Source organism: Oryzias latipes, chromosome 22, assembly GCF_002234675.1.
Source record: "Oryzias latipes chromosome 22, ASM223467v1".
Classification (NCBI taxonomy): Eukaryota; Metazoa; Chordata; class Actinopteri; order Beloniformes; family Adrianichthyidae; genus Oryzias; species Oryzias latipes.
In genome coordinates, this window is record NC_019880.2 from 14216060 (window position 1) to 14238385 (window position 22326).

The following is a 22326-nucleotide window of genomic DNA, read 5'->3' on the forward strand; positions in this document are numbered from 1 at the left end:
AAGCAAGCCACCCATCTGGAAACCTACCCCAGCCCATCAATCATGAGCTTCTCCTCCTCCTTTCCCATACGGACAGACAGCAGAGATCTGATCTGACCGAGGGAGGCCAGGAGATTGATGGTGTCCTGCACGGAGGCAGCACTGATTGTGTAAGTCTTCCTCATGGCACGGAGCAGCTCCCCAATGCAATCATACTGCCTCCTCAACAGGCTGAACATCTTACGAACAAGCCGTGGATCTTGGATGTGATATTCCTGGGCCCAGCTGACCATGGTCTGAGAGATGAGCTCCTTCAGATTTGCTGAAGATGGATTAAGCAAAGAGAACATTTTATAAAACTCAGAGTTTCTAAAAGTCTAGATAGCCAGAAACAAGATCCCCTTTTCTATTTAACGGATCAATAAAGAAATAAAGCCAAGGTAAGACATTATTCAGAGGAAGCAGGTGTTAAAACATTCAAAGAGAACCACATTTATTTTCATGGTTACATCAATACATTTAACCAAAACCTGCTTGATGTGTAATGTTGTGATCTGTAAGCCAGAGAAGCAAAAAAACTATTTTATAATGAAATTGCCAGACTCTGAATCTGTCTGACTTCAGGCAGCTGTATTATTTAGGACTTTGCTGGATTAAATGCTTCCCAAATAATTGATTCTCTGTTTGTCTACATTTGATTTTGCATACCTAAAAATGGCTTAATTCTGTTTAGGAACAAAACAGAGCATAATAGGCATTTGAATTAAATATATTTTTTCATTAATCTACCCAAGGACCTTCAAATTGTACTCATCTAGGTATTAAGTGATGTAAATTAACATGTTTAAAACATCAAGAGCTTTTCCGTGTATGTGTGGTTCCTAGAACAGGAGAACAATTAATCATTTTGCAATTTCAGCTGCCACGGTGCAGAGGTGCATCAATGCACACTTTTCTCCTCTTTTAATGATAGTCGGGAGCAGTGGGAGGGGCCAAAAACGGTTAAGTTTTGGGCCAAAAAGAAGTTGAGAGGTGCTAAAATGATAAAAAAAAATGTAATTTTTCAGGCCTTACTACAGCAAACAGCTACTGTCTGTACAGACCTTTAGCTTAAACCATAATCATAAATTTAGCCATTACACAAGGTTTTGTTGTGAGTATATTAAATAATACATCACTTGGTGACACACAAAGAAACATATTTTGAAAGGCAATGGAAGCCTTCTCCCCTATCTATCTATCTTCTCCTCAAACACACAAATAAAATGTTTTAGGTTAAAAAAATAAAATAAATAAATAAAAAATGCCTCTGTGACAGAAAAGCCCTGGAGCATAAAAGAGAAATGCAGACAGCTTCCTTCTGTACTGGGTGTTTCTTTCTTTCCAAAATAGCAGCAGTTAAAAAGTGTTCAAACAACGTGAAACCTTTTTTCTTCCCTGTGAAGAAAAACAACACCTTATTCAAGAATTGTCATCCCTTTTTTCTGAGATAAATAAATAAGTGTGAAGCATAAAGATGGAAGAAAGATCAGCGATTAAGAGTTTAAGCTCCTGTGAGCTAAATAAATTATTAATCAATCAGTGTGTGTGTGGATCTTACTTTGAATAATTCAAACGGGATAAACCCATTTTAAGGAAGACACTGTAGGTTTATTTTCACATAATACAAGAAAAGGGAGAACGATATTAGTTTAACAATATATTAATGCAAAAACAATTATTTTTGATGGGACTGAGCTGCATGTGGTGTAGTGCTTAGCACCCTTGTCTCACAGTAAGAAGGCCCTGGTTGGAATCCTGGCTGGGACCTTTCTGTGTGGAGTTTGCATGTTCTCCTCGTGCATGCATAGATGTTCTCCACCTATGAACATGCTTTAAAACTTAATTGGTAACCCTAAATTGTCCCTATGTGAATGTGCATGTCGGGTTGTGTAGCCTTGCGACGGATTAGCAAACTGCACCCCTGCCTTTGCCCAACAGAAGCTAGGATAGGCTCCAGCAACCAATTTGACATCAAGGGGCTTTAGGAGATCAATGAATCCCACAATTATTTGTGTCCTTCTTTATTTGCGTCTGTGATTAATTGTCTGTGTGCAGCAGCAGCAGTACAGGAGAGAGATACCATGGCTCTTTAGAGACCCACTCTGATTAAAATTGTGTTTTTGGTTTTTTTGTGTCGTTTTTCTTATAATGGAGGACATTAGATAAAGAAAATTAAGCTCAAAATTGCATTTCTGAGTTTTCTTTATTCAGATTGTCGTGCATAAGGAGCAGACAAAAACAAAACAAAAATAGTTTGAAAAAGATCATATTTGTGATGTAGAAAATACGCTGGGTGGACCATAAGCTGCCTTCTCCAAGCTCTCAGCTTTGCTGCTCAGCTGTGGGGAAGAAAGAGGGTCGGGTTGATCCACGACATCAGACCCACCCACAACTCCAAGGTCAATTTCTAGTTCCATTTCTAGTTCTGCCGCTCTGCAGAAACTATGTCAAAGAAAATGACACAGGTTTTAAGGTGGTTAAGGGTTAGTATTTAGCCAGCAGACATAGCAATGCTCCACATAACCTAACATTGTTCTTCTGTTCTATACACCCAAAATCTATGGCCCGAATACACCAATCTTTAAAGTCATTGACCTTATTATTATGTTTTACATAACTGCAAGTAACTCCAAGTACTTTGGAAGTTCCCAAACGCTGTCAATTCTGAGATCAAGGGAAAGGGAAACCAGAATGTAAAGTTTATTTGCATTTATTTAAACTCTACAGATCTTTTCTGGCTCATTGTGAAAGATTTGCCTTTCACTATGCCTAGTTCGAAGCAAACATGAGACTACAATAGTCTCAGTTTCACAAAGGTTTGAGAACTTATAAAGTATTTCAAAGCTAATAGTCTGCAGATGATAGAAGCAGTTATATTTGCCTTCATTACCACCAGATCAGGATCATTTTTCAGGTTTTTGTGCAAACTTTTACTTAGACTTCCGTTAACCAGATAACCAGAATTTTGATGCCATTAAGACTATAAAATCCCATTCTGATAATGTCTGTGACTCTTCATAGAATGAATCACGTGACCAGAGCTCTCCCTGTGTTTTAACTGGTCAAAATGGTGCTCACTCTACTCTATCTTCCAGGGTGGCAATGCATCTACCACTGATAAAACTAGAGTGGACTTACAACCCCACGGCCACCCTGTATGTGAAAGTAAAACTAGATATGGCCTAAGATTAAACAACAACAGCTATTTTTCTTTTTTCTTTTTTACACAGACAACTTCATTCCAAGGCAAGAATAAAATGGAATAAATAAGGTTATTTTTTGCACACTTACTGCCATAGAAATGTTGACATTTTTATAATCCAACCAGACATCAATGCTGTTGCTTATTCCTGTCTCTACCTTCCACCAGTTTGTCTGCACTTTTCCAGTGCAGTTAGCTTTAACACACTAATTTCTGACTAATGCAGCTATTAGTAGCAACAAGAAATGACGGTTTTTCATTCCTTGAGGCATTTCTAATTTCTCTGGAACTTAATGAAAGTCCACAAAAAAATAACCTTTGGCCAGATGTCATTTAGAAGATAGACAGGATCATAGTTAAGACCAATGACTATTAATTGAGAGGATAGCCCTTTTTTACAGAATCAAATCTATGACTGCAGCAGGAGGAATTTGGTAATTTTATGTTGATGGATTATGTTAATATAGTCTTGCCAAATGTAAAAGTTGAGGAAGAAAGAAAATAAATTGATTGAAAGTGAACCAGAGTTTGGTTAAATGACAATGTGAATGCCACACAAGTAAATCAAAGACAACAAAGAAGCGAGGCGTTTTTACGGTGATAAAACGAAATCCTGCACCTTAATGTGAAGAAGTTTAAATCATGAAAGAGTTGCAAAATATCTTTTTGATAAATGTAGAGGACTGCACAAGCTTGAAATGAAATAAAAACGCCAGCATTCTAAGCATTTTACACCCACTTAAATAGAGTTCAAAAGACTACCATAGAGGGAAAATGCCTCAGTTAATGAGAGTTGCCAAAACTAAAACTTAATGTCAAAACAAATGAGGCTGTAACTACAAGATCTAAGTCTAAATTTTATATTTCAATAATTTAGAATGTTTTCTATGGCAAATCGGATTTGCACCGATTGTTTTAGATTCAAGCTTTAAAGCACACAAAATTTGGCTCAATATTATTTTGCTATTTTAGCCAGCACAATAGTTTATTGTAGGGTTCAATTCAATTCAAACAACCCCGAGGGAAACTTTTTTTATGGTGCAGACAATAAATAGCTTTTGAAAAAATTGACATCATGTTGACACATCAGAAAACTATAAAATAAGTCCTCGCTTCGAGGAGACGCACAATAGTACACAATAGGAAACAAAAACAACAGAAAGTGATTATAGTGTGAGCATTTTCAGTTAGCCAAGGACTCGTTGGTTAAAAAATTTAAGGATCACAAGGTGTGGTAGGAGCAGACTAAAGCAAGAAGAGGACCTGGCTGCAGACGTCATCTGCCAAAACCAGAAGTCCTTGTGTCCTTCCCCTAAATTTTGATTTAGAATAAATTTATTTTAACTGGCGACCCTAACAGTTAGTTTTTTTTTTCTGTTTTAAACTTTCAAAAAAGTTTCTGAACATTTTTGTAATGATCAATTCTGAAAGCAATAAAATGACCACTGTGTTTGCTCACCAAACTTTATCTTGTATGGGCGACAGTAACAGTTACCATTTATCCACATTTTTTATCTTTTAAGCTAAAAACTTTTTCAGTGTCAATTTTGAAAGAGTATATTTACATTATATGTCTAGATTTGTGCATCTCCACTAAAGGAGGAATACAGGCATACAGGCGAAAAGGAAATTCAACTTGTGCTTGATACATTTCTGAAAGATAAATCAAGGAAATAGAGCCTTATATAAAACACACTATAATGTAGGACATGTGCTTTATAAAGGAAAAAAAATATCTCAATGCAGTGATTGTCCCTATCTTCCATGTTTCCACTTTTCTGTTGAAATAATGATTTGATTTACATTATAAAAGGTAGAACTGCATTTTTTGCAGTGAATTGGTGAAACTAGCAGCTTTCTTACATGGTGCAGCCTGCTCCTTCTCTGTGGGCTTCTCCACCTTATTGGACTGACTTTTGATCTTGTTCACCAGCGTTAGGAGACGGCCTCTAATGGACGTGTCTTGCTTGTCCTCATCTTCATCCATGGGTATTCCTGCAAAACAGAAAAGGATCTCTGTGCAGCTTTTTTGCTTGTGGGTGCAACACAGGCATCGCCTGCAGAATGTCTAGGATGTAAGGAATCTTTGCTTTTTCCATTTGTTTTTTATTGGTTTCTCTCTATGCAGGTTGCTGTGACAGGTTGGTGCCATATGGCACATCTGGGACTGTCTTTCAGTCAATACAGCCACGGATGGTTGGACAATTTAATTATTTCTCAAAACAAGATGTCAGAGCAATCATAGAGGAATTGAACTATAAATTCTCTGCTGAGATGCAGAAAGAAGTACAAGGTGGGAGAAAACAGACATTTCATGAAGCACTAGCAATTATGTTCATGCTGACACACTGGCAGCTTGCAAAACACAGAGAAAATTCATTCATTATTTCATCCATGAAGTCTGCTCATTTCCTGTTTTTTTCTCTCGCTATAAACCATCACCAACCAACCAACCAGCACCCTTAGTGCTTTTCCAATACACCTTAAGTCTTTCCTCCTCAGTAAATCTCACATCTAAAAGGAACTCACAAGTTTTCAAGAGGATTTAAGTCTGTCAAGGATGTGGGCCAAGTCATCACTTAACCCTTAAAACTTTAAATGGCTTTAGATTTACTGACCTGGAGCACCTCCTGCAATGAAATACAGCCGTTTGAACAGCCCCCCAAGTCAAAGAGCATCTAAAGGAAAAGCCCTTTCTAGGTCCTTATCCTTCATTTTTTTACATCCATTTTGTCAGCAACAGGAGATTCACTTGACTGTGCCAGTCTTTTACGTATGACATTAGATCAAAATTGGACCTAATTTAATTCATTAAAACATTTGTAATAAAATCTAAATTAAAATGGCAAACACATTTGTTTAACTTCATTTAAATCAAATATTGCCAGTAACTTTTAAGCTACATCCACATCGCCCTTGGTAGCACATGTTCAAGAGGCAACTTCCAATGAAAACACGTGTAAGTCTGTGTTTCGGGCTTCCGCTGTCACAACTCTTGTGCGCAGAAACACAACTTTTCAAGATGGTTTTCGAGTTCTACAAACAAAACGCATGGCCATTTAATGTGCATTGAAGGTTAAATCACGTTGAACTTTGATGAATCAGAGACTTCGACTTGGTAGTGAGATATGGATGGCGTCCCTTTTGATTCATGGAAGTGCATACCGTTTATAAATGGATAATGGTGGAGAAATTAATATTTGCAGTTTGTGCCTGGATGGAATGATACCAAATCTTTCATATGTAGAATAGAGTTGTGAAAGAAAAAGCCCGGGGTTGCGAGATTTGCATGTTTTGACATTTTGCACCAAGCCTCTTCCAACTGCTTCTGGCGGTCATGCGATGGTAAACAGTAGAAGAAAAAAGCAATAAAGTATCTCATTGACTTGTCAGAAGTGTGTCTCACCACAGTGAAGCTGCAGCTGGTTGTGAAAATCATAGAGTTCCTTCTGGATTTCTGTGGGACATGGACAGTCCTCCCCCGTACTGAAGTTAAGAAGCATGTTTATCTGAAATTTAGGAGAAGTCAAAATCAAGCTGCTGGGACATTTTATACATCTGCAAACTATTTCATTGCGGATCCATTTCAATAAATATTTTCTTACATCTAGTTTCAAACGAAAAAGGCTTTTTTTTTTCTTTCTGGACTGAAGTTGAATTGAAAATGGGAAAAAAATTGAGTCAGGTGCAGTTCAACTGAACTGTGGTTAAGTTTTTTTATAATATTATTTCCTCTTAATATTTAACCTCTTGAAAGTGTACAAAACTTCGGAAAAAAGCTCTTTAACCCCTTAGTCGCAGTGCTCAAACAACTGTCAGAAGGTTTTGTGATTTCTAATACAAAGATCTTCCTGGGAGCTTAAAAGCCAAATATAAAGTATTTCTACAGAAACTCACCTGATCTCCCATCATCTTGTCTTTTATTGGTTTTAGATACCAACCGAGTCTGATGTTAACTCATTTTGGCATTTATAGAAAGGTAAAAGCACTTTAACAGTGGTTAATGCCCGGCCCCCGCATACTCACAGACCAAAGATCAACACAACGGGCTGTTAAAGTAACTGAGAAGTGCTGAGATCGGTCTCCTGCCGTCTCCTTAAGGAACCACTCTTTAGTGAGAGTGCAAACTCTCAGAGGTGCACTGGAGGAATTATCCTCACAGCATCGCTCAGTCTGGCCAAATGGTGTCATCGAGGAACATCTTGAACAAGAAAAAGCTTTCATGCTTTCCAGGTCACAAAAGCCAAAATGGAATTATTCAGTAGTGCTTGCATCAATGGGAAATTTAAGGAAATCATATTAATTATGCATGAAAAGGTATCAGTAATACCTTATGAGTATGGGGACGATCTACTTTTAAAGTTGACCAAAATACTTTATATTCTCAGGGATCTGTCATTTCTGAGGACAGTTACAAGACATCTGGTTTGGCACCAGCTCATGTAGGGTTGTGTTTTGTTTGTTTTATTGAATTCTTGCAGTGCAGCTCCATTTTGGCTCAAAATAACTCATAAAGCTCTTCTCGAGAATAATGCTCCAAATCTAAAGATAAGGTATGCACTTTATATTTTAATGTACAACAACTAATAAACACTGTTAGTGATCTATCATCATATGCATTTCTTCTTTAAAATGCCACAACATATCAGGACGACACAATGAAGTATCACTCAATGAGTTGAACATTCAACTGTGCATCCCTTATGCAGCAAATTTGTTTATCATCCGACGTAGGCTGGAGGTGGATGCTGTGTCGCTCGATAGCAAAGCAGAGTTCTGCTCAAGGCATTAAAAGTGTCATTGTGCCTCTGGGACTTTAGGACACACACATATGCCACCTGTGCTGCAAAGCACGACTCTGTGGTTTTATAGGTCCTTTACAGTTCCAAGAGAAATTAACAATACGAGTGGAAAATGGCATAAAATGACATAATGCTGACCTTCATTTATCCACTTACATGCATAATTTGAAGCCAAGACCCCGCAGTGTTATTGCGGTCACTTATTATAGACTCGTTTTGTAACTAATGCAGCAATCTGCCACCGCCACATTACAGGCTAAAACCAATAAGCATAAAACAGGATTTTACTGGAAAGCACAGAAAGACCATTTTGGAACAGTTAGGCCTGATACTGATTGTTCCACATTATAACTATTTTGCAGCATGTTTTACTGTGAAAATGTGGAAAATAAAAAAAGCAACAACTATTAAAGTGCTGCATTAAATGTCTGTAATCAAAGTTTTTCTTTTAAATACGGAACCAAACCTGATATAAATTAACAAAAACTCAGCAAGGCAAAAACCTGTGATGACTGTTGCTTAAATCTTCTCCTGCCACCTCTTCCTGTGCTTTCAGCAGGAGTGTTGTCTCACCTGCTCCTGCGGAGGCGATCTGAACTCTTTGGTCTTTTTTGCCGTCACAGCGGCAGACATATTGAGGGCCAGCATGAGCTCGTTGTAGCGAAACTTCTGGTTGTACTGCAGTTTAGAGACAAAGCTGTCGGAAAAGGACACAATGGCCTCGATGCGGTGCTTCAGCTCACAGTCACAGAAGTAGTGAAGCAGCTCGCACATCTGAAGAGCAGAAAAGAGACAAACAAAACTATACAACTGCTGTGTTTAAGGGGATATTGTTATAAAAAAAAATAGTTAAACTCCCTTAGACATCACCTTATCCCATTTGTAAAGGTACATTACAACCCAGAAGATTATTTTTCAATGTAGGATCGGGCTGTTTCATGTTTGACTGACCTCTGAATGGCTTTATTACAGCTCAACAGTGATTAAGAGGAGGACAATGCCAGTCATCAGCCCTGAATTTGGTGTTGATTGGTTCTAATGATGTACTTTTGCTGCTTTACCATTATTCCGCGTCTAATTTTATGATTAATCAAATGTGTGTCCATTAGGCCTTCACAATAAATCGAAAATTTATCCTCATTGCATTATTAACATGTGTGATACGCAAAAGATAGTTACTTTAGCACCCAGTGCTCCTCTGAAGAAGACAAAAAAGTCACTGGGAAGGTTTTTTCAATAAAATCCAACCCCAAACCACCGAAATTGTTCTTACTTGTAGTCCATATTTGTTTTGGCCAGTACTACCAGAAAAGCAAATTATTTTTCTTTGATGAGTTTCTCCTAAATACAAGTTCTTACCGGACTCCTACTGAGATAACTTGCAGCATAATTAATTTTAAGTTGACTTTATTTAAATAAAACTGTTGCAGAGAAATGGAAATTATGTATAATGCTACATACACTTCGGGCTCAGAAACACACGTTGGACTTTCAATGAAAAGTCTAATTAAATGCTTGTAAATGTACATTTTAGGTAGGTTTTTAAGTTCACTTCGGGTTCTACGTACAAAACATTAGGGCCAGTGAATGCACGTCATAAGTTAAACCAGTTGAACTTTGACCAATCAGAGACTCAGATTTAGTAGTGACAGATGGGTGGCATCTTTATCAAAACGCAGAAGTGCCAACCGTTTGAAAAGTGATTATGAAGGAGAAGGTAATAATTGTGGTTTGTTCCTGGCTGGAATTCTATGACACCAAGTCTTTCTCTTTCAGAATACAGTTGTGAAAAAGAAAAAGCCTGAAGCAAGATTCACTACATTTGCACCTCTTTGACATTTCGCACTAAGCTTTCTGCAACTGTGAGTACATACGCTAGTATAGGTTAGCAAAAGTCCAATCCTAATTGCACGTTCAAGAACCCGCATTCAGCACGTTCTTGAACGCGCATCATATGCCCAATGTGTACGGAGCATGCGTTGTTTTTCTGTTTGTTTATGTAACACAAGTAATATCGTAATCGCAATATTGATCATTGATATCAAATCGCAAATTTTCTTCATATTGTGCACCCCTATTGTCAGAACAATCTATTATTACCTGTCTTTTAACAGGTTCTGGTAATCTTTTCTCCAGCAGTCCTTTCATTGGCTGTTTCATCTCTTTTCCTGCTTCCTCTTCTCCAGCTTCCACTGCCTTCTCCTCTGTCCTTGTCAGTCCTTCCTTGTCCGTTGTTCCTGTAACTCCTTCACAAATGTCTCTGAACACATTCGGGTCAATTAGCAGCAGAATCTTCTGAACATCGTCACTGTCTAACACTCCCATTGTTAGCAAGGTGCTAATGAGCTTCAAGATTGGCACAAACTGATACCCCACACCGCCACCTACAGGATCTCGAATGTGATGCCCACCTCCTTGAACAGCTTCTGTCAGCATTAAAATTGCTTTTGCCTTCAAAGCATCCAGCGGGATCTGAGGACTGTACAGATAATCCCGTTTGGTGCTGATGAAACAGGGTGGGGTAAAGTTGAGGCGGGGCTTTAGGGAGGTGCTAAGCCCCACCCCTGGAGGGAGATGTTTCTTAGAAGCATCTGAAAACAGACGGATGGAACGAGTTTCTGGGGTGACAGGAATGATGAACTCGTCTTTCATCATGAGCCGAGCCTCCTTAGCCGTCTCCAGGTGGATGCTGATCAGAAGATTGTAGAAGCCTTCACGCAACATACCAGACAGGTACTGATTGTCTATGGTGTACAGGAGCTGGGACTGGTCCAGGTGGCTACAGAGTGCGTGGGCAACACGAGTGTTTCCCAGGGCACAGAGGGCACAGTAGAGCTTTAAGGTGTGGTAGTGGAACCTCTTCATGTCCTCCTGCTCCGACAGCTCCATGATGTCCACACACCTTTTCAATGGAAACAGTACATTTTGAATGTCATCATTGATCTGCATGAACATGTTTTTTTGATTTTCACTCCTGCTTTTATTGCCAAAGAAAAAGTGCATAAATAAACCTGTTCTCCTCTGGGATGTGTACTGCCAACATCTGCAGGGGCTCCACACACTGAACCAGCCAGCCGTGCCTCTCGTTGACTTTGGCCGTTTCCACTTTGAGGAAGGTGTTGGGCATGCGGCTCCAAAGCACAGCATTGATGGTCTGAACGTCTAGTCGCGGTGGGCACTGGGGCACCGGGTTCTTGTGTTCACTCTTAAAGATGGCTGATGACAGAGGCATGGCATTCTAAAGAGAACAAACAAATGTAGACAATAAGTAAAGATTTCTGAATACATCAATCATTAAAGGATATCTTTCTAAATAGAAAAATGCCCAAAACAAATTTTAATAGTATTTATTATTTATTATTTTAAAAAATGACACATTTTTGCCACTGTATTTTGATAAAGACTGTGTGATCAAATAACCCCAATAACTTTGCCGCTGGTAGGTTTCTAGCTATCAAACTTCCAGTGTGAAGGTTTCATACTGTCAGACGGAATGAAGGAACTCAAGAAGATACCGTTAAAATGTGTTTTTATTTTTGAGTCTAGCCTCCATTTTAACATTTTAACACAAATGAAGTTCTCTACCTTTACTTTGGCCAGCTCAAACTGAAAGAGGTTGGGACTGGTGGGTCGCACAAACACGGCAGGGAAGAGCTTTGTGTTTGGTTCGACCTGAAGACGAGACAGACCAGAGCGTTATTTTAAAGGTTCATACAAATTAAGTGCATAAAAGGAAGAAAAGTGAGTCTGGCGTGAAGCAGCTCAATGATGAGTCATGAAAATGCTAATGTGTCTGTGTGTTCTTGATGATTGTTGTGTTTTAGGTGGGAGCATGAGGCAGGAATCAGGCTTCCAAAGAGAGACAGCATGTGATTAGAAATAGTTGAGAAGCAAAGCTTAGCTCTTGAAGTTTCTGCAAATTGCAGGTCTGAAATAGAATGAGTTGCTGTCGATGTAAATTACCTGAAATGCAGTCAATTTATCAGATGGATTGGGCATATTTACTAGAAATCCCAAATTTGTGATCACATTTTTGGAAGTCAAGTTGTGTTTTGCGACAGGATAATATTTAAAGGTGTTTATGGATAAGTATCCAAGTTTGATGGAATATATAAAAAATTCATTTTTAGTCCAGAAAACCTGAAAGTCTTTTACCTTAAAATGTGATAAAATGATTGTTTATAGCTGGTACCTGGTAGGATGTGGAAATCTCCTTGCCATTGATTGTAAAAGTCACCAAACCGGTGGCTAAGTCTATCTGACAGCCTATCTCCATGTCCACATTGTTGCGACTGGAGGAGTGAGCAGCGCTGGTCCAATCACCGGCCCACACCATGTAGCAGTTGCTCCGCTTCACACTGACAGATATTTAAGGAATTATAGGTATTTTTTTTTTTTTATCAAATAGCAAACTAGAGAGTTACATTTCATTTTAGACTAGAGAATGGTTACCTCTCATGGACGCGTCCACGCTCATCACCCAGAGTTACAGTGACCGTCCGGTTCTTGCTGAGGTTAAAGTTATTGCTATAGTAATGGTAGTCAGGGGTTACCCATCCAACCCAGACAGAGGCAGGATCCTGACCAGCAAAGATCCTCACTGAGTGGTAGTACTGTATTAAAAACAGAAAAGGGTTAGTTGAAATCAAAATATTTGCAATAGCAAATTACTCCCAGAAAGCAAGTGAATACCGTGGTGATGCTGCTGTAGTCCACCCGTCTGCTCTCGTCACTGTGCCTCACAGATCTTAAAGGATATCTGTAAAAGACCAAATGAAATCCATTAAATCCAAGCTGATTGTTTTTTATAAAATTAAGTTAAGATGTAGTACAGAATGAATATTGCGGTAAAGCCCAGAGTTGCTGTTCTGAATGGATTAGCACCTGTGTTTAACTTTTAGAACATCTTCGTCATGAACTCCATTCATGTCTACAACAGGGTTGGTCTTAAAGAAGGAGTGGAATTCCACAGGCATGCTGAGGCGACAGAACACCATGTCTGCATTACTGTTCTGGGTGCCGAATGTCTTGTGGGTGACTTTAAGACATGGGGGGCTATCGACCGTGCCATCAATCCGGGTCACCTGCATAGAGAAAGAATATTCAAAGCATGACTAACTTTTAACTTTAAAGAATCAACAAATGTGTCGCTTTCCTTTCATCTTACTGCAATGTGGTTGTGGTCTTTTGGCACATTGACAAAGGTGGGCAAACGCTTGCTGAACCACATCGTCACCTCCCGGTTCATGTTGACAGCAAAGGGTTCAAACCCCTCCTGCAGGCCGCACATTGTGTAATATTTGAAGGTGCTGGCATCTTTCCCCAGATTCATGCGACCAACTTGTGCCAGACCGAGACTGCAGACCGGAATAAAACCTAGGAGACGGCCAAAGGAAGTCCGTGATAAACAGGAGAGAGCAGTAGTAAGAACAGACACTGTGCAAGAGGGAAAAAAATCAATTCAACTTTTCCAGAAAGGCAATTTACATATGTCACATTAAATAAGGGCAAATTTGTTACAGAGAGCCACTTATTTCTTGCTTATAGTCAGAGCATGGTCATTCTAGGTTAAAGCTCCCTGCTCCACATGTGACGGTTTTATTAAAAGAGGAGCAGGGGATTTATTATGGTTAGCAAACGTTTTTACAATCACCTCATCAGGCTGACATTCCCAGACCTTCGTCTAGTCGAAGTCACATTTACACATGTTGTTTCTCACCATCGTCAGTTTCAAAGTCAGTGAAGCAGAGTTCAGAGCCCTTGGTGGTAATCAGGATCTCTCCATTAAGAGTGAAGATCATAGACTTGTCAGCCATGTTGATCATGCAGCCCACCACGTCCCCGGCATGCCAGCAGCGCCCGAACATCCGGCTGCCCATGTTCAGGCAGTGGCCCTTGTGCAGAAACCATGATAGCAGAAATAAAATAAAACAGAATGAAAACTGCAAGAAGTTGTGACTTTTAGTGCTTGACCGCTCACCCTGTAGCCATCAAAGACGAAAGCCAGCTCATCTGTACCCAGTTCCACATCTGGCTTACACCCAGGTCTGGCCCAGCCAACTCTCATGTCTCCTCCTGTAACTGCCTCAAATTCAAAGTACCACTTTCCAGTCTTCACAGCGTACGTCCTCTCCACTCTGAAGAAGCGAATCTTATCGATGCTGAGCCTCTCAGCTGCTTGTCCTGCAAGGGAGGAAAGGATAGATGCCAACCAAGTGAGAATATCCTCTGAACAAATACATGATTCCCAGAAATGTAGGTTTTGCCAAAGGGACACAGTTAAATGCGGTGGGAAAAAGAACCCACATTAAGCTTAAAAAATTAGCTGAAGTTGAATAAAATCAGCCTCTTACAACACGCTTTTTCAGTTTTGCTTCAGCGTGTTTTCACAGGCATAGCTAAATGAGTAAAAGCTCACCGCCTTCTTGGTCAGAGGGGTCGATATTATATCCGTATCCGATAAGAGTTCGGATGGCTTCCCGAAGACTGTCCCTGTTAGACTTTTTGGTGCGTTCATCCAGCAGTGAATAGGGAACCAAGCGAGGGTTTCGTTTACTCTTCACATCCTACACAGAGAAAGTCAGTCTCAGGAAATGTAGTGTTTGCTGCCATTACACTTGGTGTTGCCTTTTAGCTCTTGGTGCCTCAGATTGTCTGCCATTTTCATTAGCATAATGTCACTCTGTAAATAAATAAGTTATTTCTATTTTAAATGACTACTTAGGGCGCCGTCTTTATTCATTTCATTATGTTTATTTTTTGGCAAGTTTTCATTTAAAATGTTGCCACAGGCAAAACTGAATCATGACAAGTGATGTCTAAATCCAGGCTTCCAAACACTACAGGTTTTTAAAATACAGAATGTGTTTTATGTGCTTTAAGACAAGATTTGCATGTTAAAATACTTGTCTGATTTGTGGTAAACAAACCACATGTAATAAATCTGAGTGTTCAGTACCTGCTGAATGCCATAGGTCCATCCCTGCTTGATGCGGTCCTTGGACCAAACATTGTGTGCATTCTCCGCCAGTTTATCCACTAGAAGTTCCTGACCAGGTGTCAGTTTGATATCAGACAGGTCTAGTGGAGATGGTTTATAACCATTGGACATCATGTAACTAAAAGAAGACAAAGAAGACATTAGTACTACTGCAAAAAAGTCTCATACTGCAGTGTTTCTGCAGACTTTTCATATGAGGTATAATAGTATCAATGAGGAGGTTAGTCGCATAAAAAGAGAAATCTGATTTTCTTTGAGTATTTATTTCCACTTACTTCTTGGGTAATTTTTTCTTCTTCAAGGAGTCTTCAGCATTTGGATTCACCTGAACTACACGGCAACCTAAAGCTAACAGAGTTCTGTGAAAAATGGGTTAAAAATGAGTTTATAATGAAATGTTTACTCCTCACAAAAGCACAAAACAAAAAAATAAAATAAAAGCACAAAACTAAAAAATAAATTAAGCGATTGCATGTTTGTAGACACCACACAGTGCAAATAAGAAAACCCCAAATATATTTAAAGTCCCACACCAATCATCTTTTGAAGTATTGCAAAATCGTTCCCAGTGATCTTTTGATTATGATTATGTTGTTTTTAGCCAAAACCCAAAAACCTGTTGTTTTCTAAGACATAGTTTCTGCTGAGTTGCATTTGCTCATTAGAAATTCACCTTTGAGTTGTGGGCAGGACTGTTGGTGCAGAACTGCAGCTCTCTGTTTGAGCAGAGCAGGCCCACCCAGTGTATTTTCTAAGTAAATATGATCATTTTTGAACCTCATCCATCGTCTACTCCTAATTCACAACAATTTGAATAAAGAAATACTCAGACATGCTGTTTTAAATGTAATTTTCTTTACGTGTCTTCCATCATCAGAAAAAATGTTTCAAGAATATGCCAAAGACAGGATTTTCATCAGAATGGGTCTTTAATGACATTGAAAGGAACTGTTAACTCTTAAAGCTCTTCTTACTTCAGTGTTTCAGTGGACATCTGTAAGTTGTAGTTCTTTTCTGTTTCTGGAAGCCTCAAAAAATCCACCAAGCATGGATGCTGCCGCTTGTTATCATCCCTTATCTGTGGGGGGGGGGGGGGGGGGGGGGAGAAAGGCAATATTTTACACTTTCGACTTCCTCTCTAGCAAGCACCAAATTCCTCTAAGGACTTGATATTTCCCTAAAATAAACGGCCACGTTTTTTATTGCAAAAATGCACAAATAAAAAACAGCTTTTTGTTGAAAGTTACTGTGAAGTAACTTGTTGGAAAATGTGTTTTAAATATTTTTTAATACCTGGTGATGCAGTGATTAGACAGTTTTCCAGTGTAAACATGTGATGAAAGAGCATGTTTTCTTGGGGGAGACAGACAAAGAGGTGTGTTGCTGGAACACTGTTGAATGCGTCTCTCTCTAGGCTTTATGACAAATAATCCCTTTGGCAATACTGCTCAGAGTAGGTGGCATGGCAATGACTTATGTTTACCAAGAAAACATGCAGAGCTGTGTGCAGATATACAGCTATATGCAAAAGTGTGTCTGCATAGGGGGATCTAAAGATTAGCAACCAGCTCCTATTTTTTCAGGATATAAAGTATGGAGATGCTATTTTTAGAGAGATCCTACAGTAAAGAATTATAGCAAATAAACTGTATTAGTATGCAAGTCACCAGGCAAAAAATACAAAGTTGCAATAATGCTTTTGGATGTTTCCTTGCTTCTGTACAAATGAAATAAAAACGTTTTGTTTTTTTAAGTTTGTTTGTTTTTTTTTGTATACTTTTTTGTAATTTGTCATAACAATGAAAATATAAAACAATTTTAGCAAAACATTCACAGTTCAGTTGCAGTCTTTGACCCAACAAAGCAACATGTCCACAAATTACACATATTAGAATGTAATATTTAAAAGGTGCTGAATTTGCTCCTGGAAGATCAGGTAAATTACTCTTGCTTTATTTTATAGTTCATTAAAATAAACCCATCAGGTAAAGTTTCCCTCATTGAGATATGTTTAAGTTGTATTATTGGAAAGAGTGAATGCCTACACGGAATCAAATGAGAAATTTTCTAAAAGCTTTGGTGGGGTTCTTCTGCAGCTGTCCTTATTTCTTAAAACATCTAAAATTGAAAAATATTTTTTCTAAAAAGAGTTCTATAGAGAGTGTTTAGCTTTAATTAATGACAAAAATAAAGATCACAAGGGAGTATTCTTTTACAAGTGCTTGTCTGTTGGTCAATTTATGTTTAAATTTTATCTTTCCCATCCATTAAAACAACAAAAGTAGCTCATTAGCTGTGCTAAGGTCTGAAAGTGTGACTAGGATGTAATTTAAATGAATTTACAGGACTGAAGTTTAAGACAGCTGTTTGCAGATATATTGAATTTCCTGATATATGGTATCGTTTTCAATCAAAAAAAACAGGTATTGAAAAAGAGGAAATTACAACCAGTTGAACTTTGACCAATTAAGGACTTGGACTTTAAATACTTGGACTTTAAATTGCCGTATAGATAGGATTCTTTCAATTCATGGAAGTGCCAACTGTGTGAAATGGATCATGGAGAAGAAATTAATAATTGTGTTTTCTTTCCCAACCAGAATTATTTGACAACAAATCTGTCATATCGGAATGGAGCTGCGAAAGAAAAAGCCTGAAAGAAGATTTGCAAGATTTTCACCATTTTGATATTTCGCACTAAGCCTTTTCTAACTGTGAGTACTAGTATCAGGTAGTCCAATGTGAACACCATTCGCTAAAAGCGCATTTAAGACTGCCGTGTAGCACGTTCGCTTATGTATACATTTATATTACATTACATATTTATATTTTGTGGCTGAGACAAAAGTTTCTAAAGTGGCTTAAATATTTGTATCTGAATTGTGAATTGGGTTGTATGTTATTATTAATAATTGCAGACACATTGCAGATTTGGTTTGGTTTGATCTGGTTTATTATGACATTGAAATTGCCAAATATCTCATTTAGCTCATTAGTAAAGAACACAAACTCATGATGTATATTAGGCACACACAATGACACAACTACTTCCTACCTTAAAAAACAATACTAAAATGAAAATTCTATGGGTGATATGAAAACCGTTGATCATAAAAAATGAGTGTTCTTGTCACTTACCCTCTTTAGTTGTGAACAGCAAATTATAAAAGAGAAAGCAAGATGATGAACAGGCTTCTGTGACAGTAAAATTCTACCTCTTTTTATAACTTATGTATTTAAGTGGATATTTTCATTAAATAAAAAAATGTCTACATATATACAAATATTTGGATGTTTACTTCTCCGCAAACACGGACAAATGTGTGGATTTTACTTTGTGTCTTTAATCGTGTCAGGATAATATACAAAGAAGAGCTACAACAGTTTTTTTGTTTCTCACCTTGCCATATGTCCAGCCCAGTTCAATTTTGTTCATTCCCCAAAGTTCATGTATGTTCTCAGCCAGCTTGTCCCGAACTTTCTCCAAATGAAGTGGCATCACAATCTGAATAAAAGTAAGTCCAAATTTTAACAATTGCATGGATGCCACCCTAGGCTGCATTGCAACCTCAAATTGACCTTACCTGACCGGTCTCCACTGGGGTGGGAATGAAGGATGCCTGTGACGTAAACTGTGTAGTGCCCAGTAAATCTCGGACTCCTTCCACGTCTCGCTTGTACTCCTTCACTGGCTCCACCTTCATCTTTTCTTTTGGCAGAAGAGCTTCGTAACATGGAGCGTAGCTTGATGGAGGAAGAAACTTGAAATCACCGTGTCGTCCGCCCAACAGGAAGCGGACCCTGAAAGAAAAAGAAAAAATAGAAAATATTAATATGTGGTAATTCTGTGTATTTTACTGGATGTGTACCTTACCTGATAACCAATTCAATAATAACAAAAAAATAGAGCCTGACTCTTTATTCTACTTAAAGCTGTTTTGGTGTAACAGGGAAACATTACCTAAAAAACGATATCAAGATTTAAAAATGCTCCTCCCAGACTGGCCTGTTCAGAGTAAAGTACATCATTACAGGGTAAAAAAATGTCCTTGCACATTTGATTCTAAAAAGATAATTGTCTGCAATAGTTAGTCTACTGCACAGGCTGAAGATGAGAATTGATGCAATATGGCCAATTATTAATTGGGCAAAATCTTCAACAATCTGCAATAGTTGAGGACAGTTTTTATGGCTACCTAATACCAAAAACATCATTTGGTAGTGCAGATTGGAATATTCACCCAATTTCAAACCTAAGTTGCTAACAGTTTATGATAAAGAAACAAGTGGGGCTGAAATAGCATCAGAACACAAAATGCTGCATAGATAATATGATTAATAACAAAGGCAAACTGCAAAAGAGAGAAAATGACAAGAACAGGAAAAGGGAGCACAGAAAAAGAGGAAGGGTTGATTAAGTTATGAAGGTGGCATTTGTTCATGTGTTATGATGGTTCCAGACAAGAATAGGAATAAAGACTACAACTGGGTGAGGGTTTAACGCTTTTTTTAAATGTAATCCGTAAGCTTTTATTAGTTCTTAAGTTTCCCTTAATTCTAGTTTACTGCTATTGCGCAACAAACATGGGCTATATTGTCCCCATCCTAAAGAAGCACAAAGTGAGTGGATAAAACCTCTTATTAGCAGTCACCAGCATGAGGAAAGTGCTCTGGAAATTAGGTTCTCAGCATGCAAACAGTTAAGTCAGATGTGTGCAAAGTGGCACTACCAAAAAACGAAAACTATCTGCCAGCAAATTGATTTAGGTGGTGTTACTCAAGAACAAACAAAAACTTCTCCTCACATGGCCAGTTGGTCAATTTACAGAACCAAAATTTGTCAATTTATTTTGCTAGACCCCCTACCAAAAGTAGTCTATTTAAGTGTACTTCTAGGATACTAAGTCCATAGTAAAAGTGAGGCAGTATACTTGAAGCCTCCTTTTATCTACTATCTATATATTGAAAACTAAGACCTTAAAAACCTTAAACCTAAATTAAACTCAAGTATATTAAATAAAAAAAACTTTAAGTGTACTACTTTATTTAAGAAGAATTAAAATGCTGAACAAAAATCAAAGTGCTATATTTTTTCATTTATTTTTAAATCTCCAATAAATCCCTTTCTAATTTTTAAAAAATAGGAATAATTGTTAAATTATTGTTGCGGATCTGTAGTTTCAGTACTTTCGTTTAAAACTGTGCCTATTTTTGTGCTGAACCTAGAGCATACTGTCGTTCCGAGCCAGAGTCATACTCAGCAGGATATTCCTTGAGATTCAGGAAAGAAGAAAAGAAATCCTCTGGAGCATATATCCCTGTGAGTGTGTGGCTCTGATTTACTGCCGTGTTTTGTTGCTAGATCTCTGCCTCTTTGGCTGCTGCTCATTTAACTCAAATTCAGGGTAAGGGCAGGGCTGCAGATGTGCCAAAAACACTTCATGCTTCACAATTATTTTTTGAACACCACTATATTTTGACCTCTCAGCACAATGTCATGTCATCCTGAAATAATCAGTTATATTTCTGTTCTTTCTGAAAAGCACGTTCCTATCAAATAATGACAACACGGTTTGCCTGTTTTTGTACGAGAAGGGAAAAAAAGACATAGGGAGCAAAAAGTAAGCTGAAATAAGGAATTGCTTGGAGCAATTTTCTTGAGCATTCACTATATTATCTGTTTTCACATGATTGTTGTACCACCATCTGTTCAAGAATCCCTCATTAAGCTGTTTGACATGAAGACATGCAGCATCCCGCCACAAGTGTGAATTCAAGGGCGTTTTACAAATGTCATAAATGAGGATTACACCATGGGTGGAACAAAAAATATATGTGCATTTCCTTTAAAAATGTAAAAAGTAAAACTTTTTCTCTATTTATGGGAGGGTTTATATCTTGCAACTCATACATTTTCCATGACCTTTATGGATTTATTTCCATCAGGCATTGTGTGATATAAGCTTCTTCTGCTAACTTACATGTGGTAAAAAGAAAAGAAAAAAAAGTGCAAACTGTTATTGTTTTATGTGCTTTTTAACGCGACAGTCAGTGAAAAACGTCTTGAAATTTCACTTTTAAGCCATGTCGATCCCTCTGTTTGTGGTTACCATGACAACAGAGAAAAACCATGTCAAATTTAAAAAAAAATAAGCTACAACGAAGGCTTGCTATTTTTTGAAGACCTGAACTCAAAAACTTGAAATAAAATATTTTAAATATGCTGTTAGTTAAGTAACTGGACAGTAATATATATTTGAAACACCGAATTTTTATTGTGCAGCCAAACAATTACAATGTTGTCATGCAGATATATAGGAATTAAATATAACTCATTTTTTAATTCATAACTAAAAGAATTTGAAGCCACTTCAGATGTTTTATTGACAAGTGTGGACTACTTGTCATTTCTTTACTAAGATAAAAGGTTTCAAGTATACTCCATATGCTTGTTGTATTGTTCCTGCTTCTATTTCTTGGTGTTCCAACAGTTCTGGGTAATAAAGCATGAAAGGTAAAGTTCTTATAAAGATTGCAGGGAAAAAACACTGATTAGATATATGAAATGAAAAGATTTTTTTTGTTATTGAAAGACAACAGTTCACAATTTCATTTGTTTCCCAAATTAGCATCAAAAGGAGGTTTTTCTTGTTTAAGAACACTGTCCCAGATCCGAGCTATGAGACTAATTTTCAGCCCATATCTATTAAACACCCATAACCCACATTTGAAAGAACAATTGAAATGGTTGGATGTATTAGATGGATCTGCTGAAAAGAGGAAAAAAAAAAATCTCACATGCACATGCCAAGCACATGTCTACCGAGAAACCTGCACATGTTTAAAGTAAATTAGTTAAAGTTAATGAAAAATTCTCACCTTACACCTGCAGAGAAACTGACAACAGGAAAGAACAGTCCATCTGTGTTGAAGTTCTCAAACATGCCCTGGACAGGCTGTCCGTTGATCCTAAAGGAGATGCTTGGCGCTCCGAGATCCAGGCAGCAGCTCACGACATCTTCTGAGGTCAGAACGTGCTGGTTTATGGAGGCGACTGCACGCGGGATCCGACCTGTGGAGGCAACATGTTCACTGTGAGATGAGATGAGTGAACCATAAATAGATTAGATTTATATACATTTACATAGAAAAGGGACATATTTAGAAACTGCCACACAGTCCTGGCAAAGAGATGTCCTCCACAACATATTGATTCTGTCAGACCAGACCAAAGGCCAGAACTATACTGCACATTTATGTGATTACTGCGCTCCAAGAACACACATTCAAACAGCACCTCT

At 38.0% G+C, this 22326-nt stretch overlaps 1 protein-coding gene across 16 annotated transcripts in view; it reads right to left on the reverse strand.

Annotated features, from left to right (window-relative positions):
- LOC101172039 (ryanodine receptor 3-like) overlaps positions 1–22326 on the reverse strand; it is a 115803-nt gene that overhangs the window by 39781 nt on the left and 53696 nt on the right. For 10 of the 16 annotated variants that reach the window (XM_023951502.1, XM_023951499.1, XM_023951506.1 and 7 more), the window contains 22 exons: positions 21905–22097; positions 18610–18826; positions 18426–18530; positions 18164–18166; positions 16000–16103; positions 15301–15384; positions 14984–15143; positions 14444–14591; positions 14006–14208; positions 13745–13919; positions 13193–13401; positions 12910–13109; positions 12718–12784; positions 12478–12638; positions 12218–12383; positions 11611–11697; positions 11037–11263; positions 10126–10927; positions 8599–8799; positions 6630–6732; positions 5087–5218; positions 28–301 (listed from right to left, as the gene is read on the reverse strand). In XM_023951502.1, coding sequence (XP_023807270.1) covers positions 28–301; positions 5087–5218; positions 6630–6732; positions 8599–8799; positions 10126–10927; positions 11037–11263; positions 11611–11697; positions 12218–12383; positions 12478–12638; positions 12718–12784; positions 12910–13109; positions 13193–13401; positions 13745–13919; positions 14006–14208; positions 14444–14591; positions 14984–15143; positions 15301–15384; positions 16000–16103; positions 18164–18166; positions 18426–18530; positions 18610–18826; positions 21905–22097 — 4021 coding nt within the window. The remainder of the gene's footprint in view (positions 1–27; positions 302–5086; positions 5219–6629; positions 6733–8598; positions 8800–10125; positions 10928–11036; positions 11264–11610; positions 11698–12217; positions 12384–12477; positions 12639–12717; positions 12785–12909; positions 13110–13192; positions 13402–13744; positions 13920–14005; positions 14209–14443; positions 14592–14983; positions 15144–15300; positions 15385–15999; positions 16104–18163; positions 18167–18425; positions 18531–18609; positions 18827–21904; positions 22098–22326) is intronic. The other 6 variants (XM_023951503.1, XM_023951510.1, XM_023951509.1 and 3 more) reach the window with 1 other exon arrangement.